Genomic DNA, 19,659 nt, shown 5'->3' with positions numbered 1-19,659 from the left:
GCATCAGGGCCCTTGGTAAAGCAAAACACAAACGCTGTGGGATAGCGTAACTGGATGGACGGAATGCGGAACCAATCAAACATTCACCCCCAGTCACAGATCTGGGTTTAATCCATCCATTATTTTGCTCACCATGCCACCCCAGTTTGAACCCAGCCATATGCAAATCAGTCTTGACCCTGTTCCTCATGGGAACAGTCCAGCCCGAACTGCCAGGCCAGGTTCTCCCTGGACCGGAAACAAGCATCCTGGGACCGGTTTCAGCCTGGCTGATGAGGGGTCAAACCCCGAAACCGGTCCCAGGATGCTTGTTTCCAGTCCAGGGAAGACCTGGCCTAGCAGTTCGGGCTGGACTGTTCCCATGGGGAACAGGGTCAAGACTGATTTGCATATGGCTGGGTCCAAACTGGAATGGCATGGGCAGCAAAAAAACAATGGATTAAACCCAGATCTGTGACTGGGGGTGAATGTTTGACAATGTTCAGCATTCCGTCCATCACTTGTTGTTTTTGCATTTGTCGCCCTAAGTGGGAAGGGTATGCCCAGATGTGGGTCCCATGCTTCCCAAGCCACTGGATTCAAGCTAGCCTGGCTGATGAGGGGTGAAACCCCGAAACCGGTCCCAGGATGCTTGTTTCCAGTCCAGGGAAGACCTGGCCTAGCAGTTCGGGCTGGACTGTTCCCATGGGGGACAGGGTCAAGACTGATTTGCATATGGCTGGGTCCAAACTGGAATGGCATGGGCAGCAACAAAAAGATGGATTAAACCCAGGTCTGTGACTGGGGGTGAATGTTTGACAATGTTCAGCATTCCGTCCATCACTTGTTGTTTTTGCATCAGGGCCCTTGGTACCAGGGGTACCAGTTACAAGGGACTTACCTGGATGCCAGGGTGTGCCAATTGTGGAAGCAAAGGTACAGGTTAGGGAAAGAACACTGGTGCTGGGGCCTGGTTAGCAGGCCTCAGCACACTTTCAAATCATAACTTGGCATTAGCAAAGGCAAAAAGTCAGGGGGTAACCATGCCAAGGAGGTATTTCCTTACAGAGAGGTTATGGATGCTAAGCAGAGCAAGCTTCACATACAGGAAATGGGAATGATCCTAGTCTCTCCTCCTGTAAAAACTAAAATAAAACTTACATTTCAGGAGACTTTGGATGCTAGGCCTCCACCTAAGAAATTCTCAAAAAAGGAGAAAGAAAAGGCTCCACAACAACCGTAGCCTTCACCACCACATTCTCCTTTCCTTCTTTCTACCCCACTTCCACCACCCTCACCTACACAGTTCTCTCCACAGACATCATCTGCATCACCTCATAGGGATGAGTTAAGTGAAGTTCAAGAAGATGTAGACCCATGGGAGCTAAATGATCCTGATCCTCCCTAATGACCCAGATTTATATCCAGCAAGGCCACCTCCCCCTGAAGACACCACTGCTTACAATCAAGTGATAGCTAGGACAGCTGCGTATCACAGCATACAATTGCATACAGATCCCATTGAAGAGGATTTTCTGTTTAAAACCTTGAAATCTACACAAGGAGTACCAATGACTCTATGCTTCAAGGCATGCTTAGACATGCTACAGACATTTTTAAGGAACCCGTTAAGGCAAGAGTAATTACACCCAGGTTTGATAAAGTACAAACCTGCTGCCTCTGATCCAGTTTTTATTGGATCATAATTACCACCTAACTGTATAGTTTTAAGTGCAGCAAGAAAACGAGCCAATAGTCCGTCTGTAGGAGATGCTCCTCCTCCCAACAAAGAAAGTAAAGGATTAGACAGAGCAGGTGAAACAGTGGCTACTCAGGCTGTGAATCATTGGAGGGTTACAAACTCTCAGGCGCTCCTGGCGAGGTATGATAGTGCCCACTGGGATGAGATGGAAGAGATGTTGCAGTATCTTTCACCAGAACATCAGAAAAGAGGGCAACAAATAGTAGCAGAGGGACAGGCTGTCTCTAATAATGCAAGTAGATTTGCTACTGATGCAGCAGATACAGCAGCAAGAGGGGTCAACATCAGCGTATTGATCAGGAGACATGCATGGTTAAATCTTCAGGTTTTAAACCTGGAATACAGCAAGCTGTATTAAACATTCCCTTTGATAAGGAGCATTTATTTTGACCAGAGGTAGATACCACCATAGAGAAGATTGAAGACTTAAACAGCTAAAGCTAGGGGTGCACTAAAAACCACACCCACTAGAGGCACTTTTCGTAGGCCACAATTTAGAGGTGGTTTCAAACCATCAACCACAGACCCATCCACCTCGCAACAGAAACAGGAGTCCTACTTCTATAACAGAGGTTCATTCAAAGGTTCTTACAGAGGACCTAGTAATAGAGGAATAGGTAAAACATATGATTACAGAGGCTCCTCAATAAAACAGTGACTTCTTACAAATCCCCAAAGGGCATAATTCTCCTGTGGGACGGAGACTGGTACATTTTTATCCACAATGGTACAACCTCACCACAGATCAGTGGGTTCTATCAATTATCCAACATGGCTATTGTCTAGAACTCATATCCATTCCACCAAACATCCCTCCTCATTCCCACAAACATTCTCAAGACAATCTCATTCTGTTGAAGGAGGAAGTACAGTCCATTCTTAAAGGGGCTATAGAACCAGTACCTACATCCCAAGAAGAGTCAGGAGTATATTCACTTTACTTCCTCATTTCCAAAAAAGACGGTTCCTTAAGACCAATTCTAGATCTCGGACCTCCATTCTCTAAGAGCATTTCCATATGGTCACTCTTCAAGATGTTATTCCCCCTACTACAGCATGGGGATTACATGACCACATTAAATCTCAAAGATGCTTATATTCACATTCGCATACATCCAGCACATTGCAAATATTTACGATTTATCATTGCAGGAAAGCACTGCCAATTCAAGGTACTAGTATTCAGCTCCAAGGGTATTCACAAAATGCTTGGCAGTAGTAGCAGCATTTCTAAGAAGACAAAACAAGTTTCCCATATTTAAACGACTGGCTCATAAAAGCCAATACAATTCAAACTTGCCAGGAACACACCCCGTATACTGTCAATCTTCTACACAATTTGGGGTTCACAATAAATTATCTCAAATCTCATCTTCAACCATCACAAATACAGCCTTATCTGAGAGCAGTGCTGAACACTGTCCGCATTAGCATATGCAAACCCAATAAGGATTCAAACTCTCAATTACTGGAGAATCATACTTCCACTGTGAAGCTAGTGATGCAACTGTTGGCTTCTTGTATAGCCATAGTTCCCCATGCAAGACTCCACTGCAACAGTGCCTCTCTCAACAGTGGTCTCAGTCACAGGGTCATCTTCAGGATCTAGTTTTGTTGGACCACCAGAGTCCCCTCTCTCTGCAATTGTGGAATCCCACAAACCTTTCAAAAGGGCAGCACTTTCAGAACCCTGTGCCTCAGATCACTCTCACAACAGATGCATCACAGACAGGTTAAGGGGGCTCACCTCAACAACCTCACCATACAGGGGAAATGGGCTCCCATTCCACACACTCATCACATCAGTTCCTTGGAACTTCTAGCAGTCATTTTATCACTCAAAGCATTCTTTACACAGATCTCGCACAAGTTAGTATTTGTCCGTATAGAAAATATGACAACAATGTGTTATCATCAAAAAGGGTGGGAGGGGTGGCCGGGGAGGAGGGCACACTCATCGCAACTATCGCTTGTAGCTCAGACAATGTGGAAGTGGGGGATTCACAATTGCATTCAATTACTGGCAGAATATCTCCCAGGAGTGGGCCATCAGTTAGCGGACCCATTAAGCAGGACTCTGCAACAAGTCCATGAATGGGAAATTCACCCACAAGTACTTCACCAATACTTTAAATTATGGGGAACACCAGAAATAGATCTCTGCCATCGCAGAAAACTCAAAATGACAACATTTTGCGTCCAGATACCCACACCCTCAGTCCAAGGGCAATGACCTATGGATGTAATGGTCAGGGGTATTTGTTTACGCTTTTCTGTCTCTCTCACTCATACCATTTTGAATATGCAAATTGAAACAAACATCACTCACCATGATACTTGTAGCCCCCACATGGGCAGATAAGCCTCAGTACACAATGCTGTAGGATCTCTTGGTGGATCCACATCACAAACTTCCAAACAGACCAGATCTTTTGACTCAGAACAGAAGTCAAATCAGGCATCCAAACCCCAAAACGCTCAATCTTGTGATATGGCTTCTGAAGTCATAGTTTGGTTACTTACAAATTCCTTCTGAATGTATGGATATTCTTAAGGAAGCACGCAAACTTACAACTAGACAGTATTATGCTGCTAAATGGAAACGTTTTGTATACTATTGTCAACCTAAAGATACTGATCCCCTTAAGCCCTCAGTACAAGACACTGTCTGTGATTCGCTACATTTGCAAAAAGCAAATCTAGCATACTCTTCTATTATTCTTCATTTAGCAGCCATAGCTGCCTACCTCCAAAATAAACAGGTCTCTGAATTTCAAATTCCTGTAATTAAGGCATTTATGGAAGGCCTTAACAGTTATTCCACCCAGAGTTCCTCCGGGTCCTCTATGGAACCTTAACATTGTACTTAACAGACTTATGGGTCTACCATTTGAACCCATGCACTCCTGTGCTTTACATTTCCTGTCATGGAAGGTTACTTTTTTAGTAGCTATAAATTCTTTAAGAACAGTTAATGCAATACAAGCGTTCACTTTAGAGGAATGCTTCTTCCAAAAACATAAAGACAAATTAGTACTTAGGCCAAACGCAAAACGTTTACCTAAAGTAGTTTCACCATTTCATATTAATCAGTGGAATTGCCAGTCTTCTTCCCACAGCCAGACTCAGTCACTGAAAGAACTCTCCATACACTGGATGTTAAGAGTATAACATTGATAGGACAAAGTTTTAGAAAATCAAAACAACTATTACTAGCTTGTTCAATATCTCACAAGGGTAATCCAGTTTCAAAGAATGTATTAACTAGATGGATAGTCGTGGTGTATCCAAACTTGTTATCTTAAAGCTAAAAGGCAACTATCAGTAACTCCTAAAGCACACACTACCAAGAGATAAGGTGCCTCTGTGGCCTTTTTAGGAAACATTCCAATAGATATTTGTAAAGCTGATACTTCGTCTACACCACACAGATTGACTTAACACTGCTGTGTAGATGTTCTAGCTCGTCAACAATCAAATGTTGGCTAAGCAGTCCTTAGGACATTATTTCAGTCTTCTCCAACTCCTACAGGCTAGTCACCACTTATTTGGGAGGGGACTGCTCTACAAGCTATGCTAAGCGTGTGTATCTACAGCTACACATGCCATCGAATGAAAAATGTTACTTACCCAGTAGACATCTTTGTGGCATGTAGTGCTGCAAAGTCACATGCGCCCTGCGTCCTCCCCAGAAGCCTGTGGTGGTTGTAGTACAGTATATTGTGAATATGTACATTCATTGCATGGGCATCTTTTGTTTAACCTTTTCGCTGCCAGGCTTTTCCCCCCACTTAGGTGGCAGGCCTATTTTTGGCTATCTGGGGCAGGGCACGCTTAGGCCCTCATAACCTTTTGTCCACATAAGTTACCCATGCCAAATTTACGTCCTTTTTTTTTTTTTTTTTTTCAACATCCCAGGGATTCTAGAGCTACCCAGACTTTATGGGTTCCCCTGAAGGAGACCAAGAAATTAGCCAAATTACAGTGAAAATGTTTTTTTTTTTTTTTTAAATGGGGAAAAAGGGCTGCAGAAGAATGGTTGTGGTTTTTTCCCTGAAAATGGCATCAACAAAGGGTTCGTGGTGCTAAAATCACCAGCTTTCAGGAACCAGGCAAACTTGAATCGGAAAACCCACATTTTCAACACAATTTTGACATTTTACTGGGACATAACCATTTTTACGATTTTCTTTTTCCTTTTTTAAAAAAAAAATGTTTTTGTACTTACAGCCTCCTTCCAGTCAGTGACAGAAATGGGTGTGAAACAAATGCTGGATCCCAGAAACCTAAACATTTCTGAAAAGTAGACAAAATTCCGAATTCAGCAATGGGTAATTTGTGTAGATCCTACAAGGGTTTCCTACAGAAAATAGCTGAAATAAAAAATATAGAAATTGAGGTGAAAAAAACAGCCATTTTACTCTACGTTTTACTCTAACTTTTTCCTGCAATGTCAGATTTTTGAAAGCAATATACCGTTACGTCTGATGGACTTCTGGTTGCGAGGATATATAGGGCTTGTAGGTTCATCAAAAACCCTAGGAACCGAGAGCCAATAAATGATCTGCACCTTGCAGTGGGTTTTCATTCTGTACCGGGTATACAGCAATTCATTTGCTGAAATATAAAGAGTGAAAAATAGGTATCAAGGAAACCTTTGTATTTCCAAACTGGGCACAAGATAAGTTGTTGAGGAGCAGTGGTTATTTGCACATCTCTGAATTCTGGGGTGCCCATACTAGCATGTGAATTTACAGGGCATTTCTCAAATAGACCTCTTGTTTTACACAATATCCTATATTTGGAAGGGAAAAATGTAGACAAAGACAAGGGGCAATATCACTTGTTTTGCTAGTCTATGTTCACCCAAGTCTCCCGATAAAAATGGTACCTCACTTGTGTGGGTAGGCCTAGCACCCGCGACAGGAAGTGCCCCAAAACTCAACGTGGACACATCACAATTTTCCCAAAGAAAACAGGTATTTTTTGCAAAGTGCCTACCTGTGGATTGTGGCCTCTAACTCAGCCGACACCTAGGGAAACCTACCAAACCTGTGCATTTCTAAAAACTAGAGACCTAGGGGAATCCAGGGCGGGGTGACTTGTGGGGCTCTCACCAGGTTCTGTTACATAGAATCCTTGGCAAACCTCCAAATTTGTCCAAAGAAAAACACTTTTTCCTCACATTTCGGTGACAGAAAGTTCTGGAGCCACAAATTTCCTTTCACCCAGCGTTCCCCCAAGTCTCACGATAAAAATGATACCTCACTTGTGTGGGTAGGCCTTGTGCTCGCGACAGGAAATGCCCCAAAACACTATCTGGACACATCAAAATGGTCAAATACAAAACAACCTGTTTTTTTGGGGAGTGGGGGAGCTCCCCCCGGGGGCCCATAGCAGGACGAGTTGGTCTTGTCCTCTGCACTGGGCAACCGTTGCCGAGGGCGAGATCAGCTCGTCCTGGGCACCCACGGGGTTAATATATACTTATACATATATACACTCTTTACTTCACCCGCCTGCGGGAAAACAATCTAACAAAGGGCTTGATGCCTGTGTGCAGTATCACAGAGAGGAGGAGTCACTCGAACTTGTGACTTAAATATTCTTCGAAGAAAAACAGCTTTTAACAGTCCGAGCACAACACTAGATGGCGGATGTATGCAAAGAATGTGAATCTACAGCACTACATGCCATGAACAGATGTCTACTGGGTAAGTAACATTTTCCTTCCTTTTTGAAGTAATACCCAGATTCAGAGAGTGAAAGCTTCATTAAAGTGAAAGCAATTGGTTGTGTTTTGTGAACTTCTCTCCACCTTGGCATACATTCACAGTATCAAGCAAGCATTGGCCAAGCCAATAGGTTTCACCTTTGTTTTTTCTTTTGCATTCTATCTTACTGGAATATAAACATTAGAAAAAATTTATAATATTTGTTTTAAATTTGATAAACTCTTAATAGTTTTGTATTCAGCATACATCACAGCATAAACAACTATTCACAGTTTATCAGATTTAAAAAAAACTTTATTATAACATTTTTCTAATACTTATAATCCAGTTAGACAGTAAGATGGAATGCAAAAGAAAAAATGAAACCGAAACTTGTTGGCTTTGCCATTGCTTGTTAAACTAGGTAACACGCTCTGGTTGGGTCTAATTAGTACTAATTTAACATCCAACTATAACAAGCGACAGAAAAGTGACCAGTCCAGCTTTGCAAAGGGCCTCCACCGCGCAGGAACACGTTGTCACATTTGATTAACTTTTGAACCATTTGAGCGACAAACATTTTTTTGATTAATGATGGTGGAATATGGAGCAAATGCGGTAAATCTATAATTATGCTGAAATGTTGCACTGTTTGTGAATTTCAGTGGCCCTGCTAAAGAGTGACCGAGAGAAAGAAAGAGAGCCTGTGTGCGTGCGTGTGCAAGGCAGAGAGAAGTTTGTGTGAGAGAGTGAGAGAAATAGAGAGATAATACAACGTGATTGTGAGATAAGTGTGTCCGTTAGTTATAGAGTCCGAGAGACCTTCTCCTGCGCACCTTGGAGACAGACTTCACCTCAGTGTTGTTACTCAACAGGTAAATAATTTCTCTATGGTGCTGGTAAGAGTAGTGATAATTGTACTGGCAATGGGATTAGGGGAGGTGGTAATTTAAATCGGTGCATACTTGTCAGATGGAAGATGTCTTCTTACAGTCCTATGGTCTTCCATTTGGTGAGCCCTAGACACTGATTCAAAGAGACAGTATTTTTCCACTTCATATTGACATCAAAAGTAAGATTTGTTTTCTCAGCACTCGCCCTAAACCTCCCCCCCCCCCTTAATCTGAATGGAGCAAGCGCTGACTGTCAGGATGGCATAAAAGCTGCCCAATGGGCAGTATTGGATATTCTGGGATCATTAATGAGCGAATGAATTTGGGATGTTGTTGGCTCTTCCCATCCAGGTATTATCGTCTGGCCCTGTCCATTATTAATGTTTCCGGTGCATTATTGGCTGTGCCTCAGTGGGAATGACTCAAAACCTCACCCAATCTAACCCGTCCTACGTTGGGGCAGTGACCTTTACACTCTGCATGCTCTTTATGCATCGTGTCAATCACACACTGCATCCTCATGCACGGCTGCTGCTTGTCACAGCCAAGGCTGCTTCCTTCTCACAACTGTCAATTTTACGCCACAGGCATCTACATAAGCAGCAGTGATTACACAAAGAATTAGCGCTTTACAAATGTTGCACAGACGGTGAGAACATTATGCTGCGCGGGTGCCACACTTGTTCTTGCATGCTATGAGGAAGAAGGAAGACGACAGGGAAGAAAGAAGCGGGAAGACTGCAACGAAGAAAGACGAAGACTGCAGTGAAGAAATAAGACGGCATGCAGAAACAAAAAGTAGTACCTTCTACATTGTAACCAGAGGAAGGACACTGGCCAGTGTCCAATGGCAAGTGAGTGGAAGGAGTACTTGGTCCAGAGTCAACCCAGCGGCAAGAACAGCAAAGGCAGCAGGAAGTGAAGGAGGCAACATGCAGATGACATGCTGGCCAATCAGAAGAACGTAAGTTAAATTGACTTTGGACCAAGCCAATGGTAAGTTCAGGTAAGTAAGGGGCGGTTTCTTTACCCATTTTTAAAGTTTTTTTTTTTTTAATATAAACAAAAGATCTTGTAAGCACAGTACTCAAGCACGCACAAGCAGGCGAAACCTAAAAATAAATACAGCAGTTCACTTAAGCTTATGTTAAGGCATTTTGGTATATAAATATTTAAAAGAAATCTCCTGGTGCCCAGCTATGGTTATCTGTACCATCTTACTCCTAACTGCCAAGGGCAAAGCATTTATAGTTTGGGTGAAAGTAGTACCGTTACGTTAAGCAATTTAGTTTTTATATCCTGACCATAACGTCCCCAAAAGTCATAGAGGATGAAATTAGAAGGGAGTCAGTATTGCATGTATAACGCTTCATTTATTAGAATTAAATTAAAATGCCAGGCTTATATTGTTACCTCTGCATTTTGTAGTGGAAATAAAATGCACATTCATGATCATTCACAAACATAATTAAGGAGATCCTCTTTCTTACCTACTAAAGGAGTACCCTCTATCTGGCTTGAACAAATGTTTTTTTTTTTTTTTAATAAATCCAGCAAAACGTTGGTTTCCTTCGATTAATGCCCTAAGGCAGTGGTTCTTAACCTGTGGTCTTCCTCTAAGAAAATTAAAGCTAACAGATAATTAAAGTGTAATAATAAAGAAGCAAACTGTAAAGATGTAATTTTGAAAACAAATTGCAGATGTGAATGAATTTGAAATTGGAGGCTAATAAGTTGATATCCTCAAATTGTTTCGGGGGAGCAGTGTAAATGCATCAAACAGAACATGGTATAAATGAGTGGTGGCTTCCATTGAATTTTGGAAAGTTTATATTTTTGAATTACGTAAATATTTAATCATTTGTGTTACTTGCTTGATGAATGCTTGTTTCTCAATTTTTGTTTTCTTTTGATGTTGAAATAGAATTGCTTAAACTGGGGTTTCTGATGGATACAACTACCTGTGGATTCCTCACCTAATGAATACTCCCATTGCGCCAGCATTCGATGGAAATCTTCTTCCTAGCTTCTGCACGTCGACGAGGACGTCACAGTTGCCCACGCGACGCCGTCTGATGTCATACAGGCAATAAGAGGTCCTCGCCGACGTCAGTTCCCTTTTTTCTGTGCCATTCGAAACTGTTATCTTCGAGGGAGCTACTGTTACTGTATCGACAGTTACAGTTTCTTTTTGGCGATTTTTACTTTGCGAGATTACAATGTCGAAAAGGAAGTCAGGATTCAAGCCCTGCCGTGAGTGTGGTGGCAAAATGTCGGTAACGGACCCACATTCTGACTGCTTGTGGTGTCTTAGTTCCGACCATGATGTTGACAAGTGCGATTCTTGTCAACATATGAATCCTAAGGCCATGAAAGAGCGTGAGGCCAAGCTTTTTCTTGCGAAGTCGAAAAAGAAGAGGAAACATCGAAAGTTGTCGTCACCGAAGTCTCATCGGGACTCCCGGCGTCGTCGAGATTCACGGCGCCGGTCGACTAGGGAGAGGTCTCGGTCAAGGTCCCCATCAGCTCGACGTCTGAAGACTTGAAGTCCGACGATCGGCGTCATTCTTCAATGTCTGCTAACGCCATGTCGACGCCGAGGATAGAGAAGAGGCTACACTCGAGGAGGCTTGCTCTCCGCCTCCTTGAAGAACAGGAATACCAGAGGCAAGCCTTGGAGGAAGGGGAGATCGAGGATTCTCGTGAGGGTCTCCATGGACTTGACACTGCTAGTGGCCTAGATACCTGCTAGTGGACTTGTCATCCCCTGGGGAGTACACAGAGGAGGAGGCGGCCACTTTTCATTCTGTTATCAGGAAGGCAGCTGGCTTCCTGGACCTCCCTTTGCTAGTGACTGAACCCAAGCAGCACTTATTGACAGAAGTGTTGCACCCTACTTCTACATCAGTAGAGCCTCTTTTGCCATTCAATGAAGCTCTACTGGACCCCATAATGGAAGTCTGGAAGAAGCCGGTGTCGTCTTCAGCTGTCAATAGATCTGTGGCTAGGAGGTATCGGGTTGCACCGGCTGACCCAGGTTTTCTTACCAGGCATCCAACACCTGAAAGCTTGGTGGTCCAGGCTTCCTGCTCGGCAAGGTCTGCTCCTGGGTCCTTTCCAGCTGTACCCTCAGATAGAGACTCCAAGAAGATGGACATGTCATCCAAAAAGGTGTTCTCATCATGTAGCATGGCATTGAAGTCCACCAATGCTACATGCATTTTAGGAAGATACATTAATGCCCTGATGGACGAGATTAAATCAGCGCACACTGAGGTTCCTCAGGAATTATTAAGCCTGGTATCTGACGCTCAGGCAGCTGCAACTCAGGTTATCCAATCTGGGTTGGATACAACTGACTCGGTTGCTAGGGCAATGGGCACTGCTGTAGTTACGAGGAGGCAGGCCTGGCTTCGTAACTCACGATTTTCCTCTGATGTGCAGTCGACCCTACTGGACCTTCCTTTTGATGGTGACCAGCTCTTTGGTGCCAAGGCGGATTCAGCCTTAGAAAGGTTCAAAGAGAGCAGGGCCACGGGCAAGTCGCTGGGTTTGCAGGCTGCTTCTTCTTCTTCCTCCAGATTTTTTAGGAGGTTTCGAGGATTTGGCCGTGGTTCCTCCTCTTCCTCCTTTCGAGGGAAATTCCAGCAACCCACCTCTGCTCTCTCCTATAGATCTTTCAGAGGGAGGGGTAGGGTCCATACAAGGGGAGCCACTCAGCAGCACTCTGCCTCTTCCTCTTCCTCTGGAGGGGTGCAGCAGGGGAAGCAGCCTTAGGCTTCCACCAATTCCCACTCACTCCACTCCTGTAGGGGGGAGGTTACTGAATTTTCTCCACAAGTGGGAGGTCATAACAGACTCCTGGATTACCAGCATTGTGAGAAACGGCTATAACCTGCCCTTTTGGGAGTATCCGCCCCCCCATCCCGCCCCGCCCATCTTATTGTTCAGAAGAACACCTCCTGTTGTTAGAACAGGAGGTTCAAGTCCTCCTTTCAAAGGGCACAGTGGAGTTGGTCCCAGAGCAGGAAAGGGGTCAAGGTTGTTACTCGAGGTACTTCCTGATTCACCAGAAGGATGGTTGGTTGAGACCAATCCTGGACCTAAGGATCTTGAATTGGTTCCTCAAACAGGAAAAGTTCAAGATGCTGACCCTAGCTCAGGTGCTTTTGGCGTTGAACAATGGAGATTGGATGGTGTCTGTCGACTTGCAGGATGCTTACTTTCATATCCCGATACTCAAGTCGCACAGGAAGTATCTCCGGTTTGTGGTAGGGTCGCAGCACTATCAGTTTGCGGTCCTCCCATTTGGTCTTACTTCAGCACCTCGAGTCTTCACGAAGGTGATGTCGGTGGTTGCGGCAGAGCTCAGAAGGAAGGGGATAGCAGTATTTCCTTATCTAGACGACTGGTTGATCAAAGCCAGGTCTCCGGAGCTCGTGTTGCATCACCTGCAGTCGACAACCCAGTTGTTGTTCGACCTGGGCTTTTCGGTGAACGTGCCCAAATCTCACCTAGAGCCCTCTCAGCGCCTCCTGTTCATAGGGGCAGTACTGGATACAACATTGAACCAAGCCTTTCCTCCGCCTCAGCGGATTCAGGACATTCAGGCGTTGGTTCCAATGTTTCAAAGTGGAGCGGTCATTCCAGTCCTCAAGGTCCTACGTCTGCTCGGTCTTTTTGCCTCCTGCATACTGTTGGTCATGCATGCTCGCTGGTGCATGAGGGCTCTTCAGTGGTGTCTCCGAAGGCAGTGGTCTCAACACAAAGGAGATCTCGAAGGCTTGGTGAGGATCTCCAGAGATGCTGCCACGGATTTGAAGTGGTGGATTGCGGACGGCAATCTTTCCCGAGGAAGGCCGTTCTGGCAAGCTCCACCAGTGGCCACAGTAATAACGGATGCTTCCACTCTAGGGTGGGGAGCTCATCTGGGGGACCTGGAGATCAAAGGGCTTTGGTCTCCAGTGGAACAGATATTTCATATCAATCTGTTGGAGTTACGGGCTGTACGTCTGTCTCTCTCAAGGCCTTCCTCCCATCCCTTCGTGGTCAGTCGGTTCAGGTCCTGACGGACAATACTACCGCGATGTGCTATATAAAAAACGGGGAGGGGTAGGGTCGTATCTTCTCTGCAGAGAAGCTCTTCGGCTATGGTCCTGGGCAAAGGACCATCAGATTTGCTTGATAGCAAATCATTTGGCCGGAGTCTTGAACGTACGTGCGGACGGTCTCAGTCGCCATTTCTTGGCCGATCACGAGTGGCGTCTCCATCCAGATCAAGTCCGTCTGATCTTCCAGATGTGGGGGTTTCCTCGGATAGATCTGTTTGCCACCCGGGAGAACTCGCACTGCCCGTTATTCTGCAGCCTCCAGTATCCGGTACAAGGAGCTTTGGGGGACGCGTTTCAGATGACCTGGTGCGACCAGTTGCTTTACGCGTTTCCCCCATACCCTTGATTCCTCGAGTATTGAGGAAAATTCGCCCAAGTCATCTTAATAGCTCCGGATTGGCCAAGGAGGGTATGGTACACGAACCTTCTCCAACTCTCGCTGTGCCCTCTGCTCCGTCTCCCTCTCAGGGCAGACCTCCTCTCGCAGGGGCAGGTTTTACACCCCCACCTCCAGAGCCTGCACCTTCATGCCTGGAGATTGAACGGGGCAACCTGAGTTCCTTTTCTCTCCCGCCTGATGTAGTGGATGTTATCTTATCGGCCAGGCGTCACTCCACTAAATCTATCTACGCTAATAGGTGGGCTAAATTTGTGATTTGGTGTGGAGAGAGGCAAATTTATCCCTTACGTGCTCACTCATCAGATATCTTGTCTTTTGCATTGTCTCTGGCACAGAGGGGTTGTGCAGTGGCTACGGTTAAGGGATACTTAACTGCCCTGTCAGCCTTTCTATGTCTTCCAGACCAACCTTCTCTTTTCAAATCTCCAATAGTTCTTAGATTTTTAAAAGGTCTTATTAACAAATTCCCTCCCACTCCTTTCATTATGCCTCAGTGGGATTTAAGCCTGGTTCTGACTTTTTTTATGGGTTCCCCGTTTGAGCCTATGCATTCTTGCCCCTTAAGGTTATTAGTCCTAAAGACGGTTTTCCTGGTAGCAATTACTTCCGCGAGAAGAGTGAGTGAGCGAGCTGCAGGCTCTATCTGTAAAACCCCCTTACACATCTTTTTATGGGGATAAGGTGGTGTTGAGGACCAAGGCTGCTTTCCTTCCGAAGGTTGTTTAACCCTTTCATTTGGCCCAGACAATTACTCTATCCACGTTTTATCCTCCGCCTCATCCTTCAAAGGAAGAAGAGAGACTCCACTGCTTAGACCCAAGGAGGGCGCTAAGCTTTTATATAGACAGAACAAAGGATTTCAGGCTGGAGAATCAGCTCTTCATCGGATACGTGGGAAAGAGGAGAGGAAAGGCAGTCCACAAGAGAACACTCTCCAGGTGGGTTGTTCTTTGCATTAAAATGTGTTACTCTTTAGCAAAGAAAGAACCCCCTGATGGTATAAGAGCTCATTCGGCCAGAGCTAAGTCGGCCTCTTCGGCTTTGGCTAGGGGTGTTCCTGTGGTTGACATCTGCAAGGCCGCAACTTGGTCATCCCTTCACACTTTTGCGAAGCATTACTGCTTGGACTCGGAGGTCAGAAGGGATGGCCATTTTACACGGTCGGTGCTGCAGGATTTCTTGGCTTGACCATTCAGGCACCCTCCACCGAGTGCTGTACTGCTTTGGGACTCTATTCATTAGGTGAGGAATCCACAGGTAGTTGTATCCATCAGAAAAATGAGTTACTTACCTTCGGTAACAACTTTTCTGGTGGATAAATTAGCTACCTGTGGATTCCTCACGGTCCCACCCTCCTCCCTGTTGCCTGTCTGGTCTAGCCAAGTAATTCTTGGGTGTGCTCCTCTTGGTTTTGAGGACTTGTATATATTCTGTATATATGTTCATATTTATATATATTTATTTGTTTATAATAAAAAAAAAAAGGATTGAATTCTCAGAATGATGTGTTTGTTTGGAATATCATTAAATATTACTATTGTTCTTTCATTTCAATGGCCTATTATTCTCAGGCACGTAAAAAATGTTGGTACTGACGTCGTCACGTCGGCGAGGACCTCTTATTGCCTGTATGACGTCAGACGGCGTGACGTGGGCAACTGTGACGTCGACGTGCAGAAGCTAGGAAGAAGATTTCCGTTGAATGCTGGCGCAATGGGAGTATTAATTAGGTGAGGAATCCACAGGTAGCTAATGTATCCACCAGAAAAGTCGTTACCGAAGGTAAGTAACTCGTTCCTCTGGCTTCCAGGAATGACTCAATAGCATTCATGGATTCTAATGATTCATTGGAGGTCACAGGATTTCAGTAATGATTGTGGGGTGTCCACAGAAATGAAAAGGCGAAGAACCACTGCTCCAGGGGCTCGACTAATTCATAATCCTTTAAACTGAATCCTAGCATGCAAATTGTAGAATTCAGTTTGATGCATGCAAATTCTAGGAACCAAACCTTTAGCGATGGCTTCCCAGAGTCACCTACCAGTTGATACTTTGCTAAGAAACCCATTGAATTGCATCAAACGCAATTCGATTTGACCTAGGTTCGTCATTGCTGTTCCACCCCCCTGCAAATGCATGTCCCGAAACAAAGCTTCAGTTTGCACTGGGACATAACGGTTAACCCATGCTTATATTTTCAGTGTTAAAACGCTGTCCTTCGAATTATTAATGGTGAATGTTCCAAACACATCAGTCTGTAGCTATACCTATAGTAGAAAAAGTATTTGTTTTACTGGCAATTACATATTTCATGTAGAATATCTGAGCACTTAAACTGCATTTTTGTTGCTGTTACGATTGTTTATTTTGAAGCGACAATTACGTTTGTCTATACTTTAGAAGTGACAACAGTAACTTTGGATGAAGAGATGCTTGCCGTTCAAATGGATTCTGTTGCAGAAAGAAGGGCAGCTAGTACAAGAGATACAGATGAAGGTACTGAAAACAACCCTTTTCCTGAAAGAAGTAAAATTATTTTTGCAGGGAATTGTCCTGGTGCACAATATCGCCACACCTTCAAGAACAGAATCGTAGAAAACAGTTGCAACCACAAAACTAATTTTCTCTTTCCAAATCATTGGGAGATAAACCTGACTGTTGTACACGTCGTAGTAATTGCATGTTCTTTGATAATTAGTGAACTTAATTTCTTCTCTAGTTTATCTGCAATCCTCAAACGATTTTCAGATCATGGTTTCTGGAATATTAAATCAGGCTAGAAAGACTTTCTAATATGTGGTAGGTTCCCACTTAAGTGTCAACACTTTAAAGGCATCCAGATGCCAGTTAACCAATGAGGTTCCTTAAAGGATTGGAAAAGTACTCCAGAGTGGGTAATCAAATTTGAAGTTTATTAGACAGTAGTAAATGGCTTCATATTATACAACAGGTAGATGAAGCGTAGAACAAAGTAGATACTCAGCCAACATGTGTTCCACCCTATGGGATGCATTCACCAGAGCTTTCTCAAGCCATAATTGTGGTTCATTTTCACTTATTATAATGTACTGAGTATTAATGTACTGAGTATAATAGCTGCCCGGGGAGGTTCAGTCAGTCGTGTCCGTCGCCATCTTAAGGAGAAAAAGACTTACTTAAATCCAACGGTTAGTTACTTAGTTAACTATTTTGTTACTGTCCATCTATGAGAACCATTTTCCTACCTGAGCTAGCAAACATTAATAAATTGTCTAAATGTTCCTTATACTTGATTTCTTTTCTAAATTAGCTTTTGCTTATGTTGTACATGTTGTTTTATGTTCTTAGAAACAAAAACTGATGATGACATCATTTTGTATGTTGAAAATCAGCTGACCCTTACGTGCAGGGTTCCAGAAGATGCTTCTGAGAAAAAAGCTATTCCAGATTTCACAGGTAAACGAATTACTGTGATAACTGTAACAACACGTTGCTTAGTTCAGTTACTTTGCTTCATTGTAATGTCTAAAGTGCGACCGCAGATATAAATAGCTGTTGTAAGAGCTGATGCCATAAACATCAAAAACCTATAAAGAGATTTTCTTTGAGTCAGCCCATTTCATCCATTGATCACTTTGGTCAGTAGACATTGGAAAAGGAGTCATGCGCTTGGTTTTGCTGCTCATTAGCTGATTGGTGGGTCATATGGAGAGATACATGTTCTGTTGCACTCACTCTGGTGTCTGCAGAGGATCAAGATGCTAGTGGTACAAGGAATATCCTGAGAGAGGCTTATATATAAAAAGTTGAACGCTGATTGTTTTAAGGGGAATTGTCTCCAATGAAATGGCTGTGTGACACGAGCTGCCATCTTGCATGAGGGGATTGCCCTTGCAATCCTTTGACTTCTGCCTACCACCAGGTTTTTTTTGTGTTTTTAAAGTGACCGTGAGACTGCAATGAGACCATGAGATTTTCTTGATTATAAAAACAGAAGGTTTTCTTTTGGTGTCAGAGTATAATTCCCATGTTCAGAGCTAAAAGTTAACTTTAAATCCCTGAGTAAATACCTGTTTTGCACAGGTATCGTAATTGGATGATGTGCTGTCATTATCAAACCAAACTGTTTTCCTTTGACAGATTTGGAAAGGTCAATTCAGTCCAACTTCATATTTGGGAGGGAAAGGCCTGTGGCAAAAAATCAAAACCACTGTGGAGTGCTAAATCTTGATTTTGTATGCCTTGTTGGATTTCCAAATGAGGTACTTAGAATAAGAGCTATTAATTGCACCTGATAAACACCTTATTCTAATCTTATGGTATTCATCAGTTGCAGTAAATTTCTGATGGATACACCTACCTGTGGATTCCTCATCTAAAGAATTCTTCCCTCGCGCCAGCTTCAACGGAAATTTCTTCTAGCTCTGCACGTCGACAATGACGTCACAATTGCCAGACTCCACGCGACGCCTTATGACATCATCTAGGTAATAAGAAGCCCTCATCGACGTGCAGAAGTCAATTCCCTTTTTTCTGTGCCTTCGAATAACAGTTTTTCTTCGAGGCTAACAGGGAGCTACAGTTGCGCATCTGTAGTTACTATGTCGCAGCCAAGAAAATCTGGCTTTAAACCTTGTAACTAGTGTGGTGGTCTGATGTCGGTCACTGACCCCCATGAAAATTGTTTATGGTGCCTTAGTTCCGACCATGAGGTCGAGTCATGCGGTTCCTGCCAGCGCATGAACCCTAAGGCGCTTAAAGAAAGAGAGGCTAAATTATTCCTAGCCCGTTCCAAGAAGAGGAAGGAAAGGGGGCATCGTAGAGTGTTCTTCGAAGACTCATCGTCACCATGGAGACTCTCGGCGTGGTCACGACTCTCGGCGCCGATCGAGTAGAGGTCGGACCAGATCCAGATCCAGATCTCCATCAGCTTGGCGCCGTCCGACGTGGGAGATTAGCCCGACCATCACTCCTACAACTCCGGCTTCTCCGACTTCACCTTTGTCGGTGTTTGAAGTCGATCCTCTTCAAGAACCGGCGGCTTCTCCGGGGCAGGAGATGCCTGGTCCATCATCGGCTTCTATGCTGGCGCCAACTCCGCAAGCATATCCAGCTTTCCCGGCGCCGGGTACGGATCCTGCGGCATTTTTAAATGCTATGTTCAATATCTTTTCCACCATGGCGCCTGGTGGAGGGCTTGCGGGTCCGTCAGGCCCTTTGACTTATAATTTGGGTGCTCCGGCTCCTTACAAGCAGACACCCTTCATGCCATTTCTGCCTTCTGGAGCTGCTGTGGCGCCGATGCCCTTGGTGTCGCCAAGGAGACCTGTGATGCCTACAACGTCTGCTACTCCGGCACCAGTGGATTCTCCACGGATCCAGTCCACAGTCAAGTTGCCTGTGGCGCCGGAGGGTCTGGCGTCGGATGGATCTGAAGAGCGGCACTGGCGAAGATCTTCGGCGTCGGCCGACGCCTTATCAACGCCGGGACTCGAATCCAGGCTCCGGTCCAGAAGATTAGCTTTACGCCTCCTGGAGGAGGAGGAATATAGCAGACAGCATCTGAAGGAAGGCGAAATCTTGGAGCCTTCAGGTGATTTTCAGGGCCTGGACACTGCAAGTGGCATTGACACTTCCCCTGAATGGGATTTGGCTTCCCCTGGGGAGTATACCGAAGAGGCTGCATCTTTTCATGCAGTAATAAGGAAGGCTGCAGACTTTTTAGATCTTTCTCTTCCGGCTGCTGAGGTGAAAAGGAACCTTTTGACTGAAGTGATGCATCCGGCTTCAGTAGTGGCGGAGCCTCTCTTGCCCTTCAATG

General features: G+C 44.5%; 1 protein-coding gene across 2 annotated transcripts in view; it reads left to right on the top strand.

Annotated features, from left to right (window-relative positions):
* Positions 1-19,659, top strand: part of TDRD6 (tudor domain containing 6) — a 1,091,010-nt gene that overhangs the window by 191,632 nt on the left and 879,719 nt on the right. For both annotated transcript variants that reach the window (XM_069236084.1, XM_069236083.1), the window contains 2 exons: positions 16,260-16,355; positions 17,187-17,294. In XM_069236084.1, coding sequence (XP_069092185.1) covers positions 16,260-16,355; positions 17,187-17,294 — 204 coding nt within the window. The remainder of the gene's footprint in view (positions 1-16,259; positions 16,356-17,186; positions 17,295-19,659) is intronic.

Source organism: Pleurodeles waltl, chromosome 5, assembly GCF_031143425.1.
Source record: "Pleurodeles waltl isolate 20211129_DDA chromosome 5, aPleWal1.hap1.20221129, whole genome shotgun sequence".
Lineage (NCBI taxonomy): Eukaryota > Metazoa > Chordata > Amphibia > Caudata > Salamandridae > Pleurodeles > Pleurodeles waltl.
Note: the sequence above shows the minus strand (reverse complement) of the source record. Positions and strands in the feature narration are given on the sequence as shown.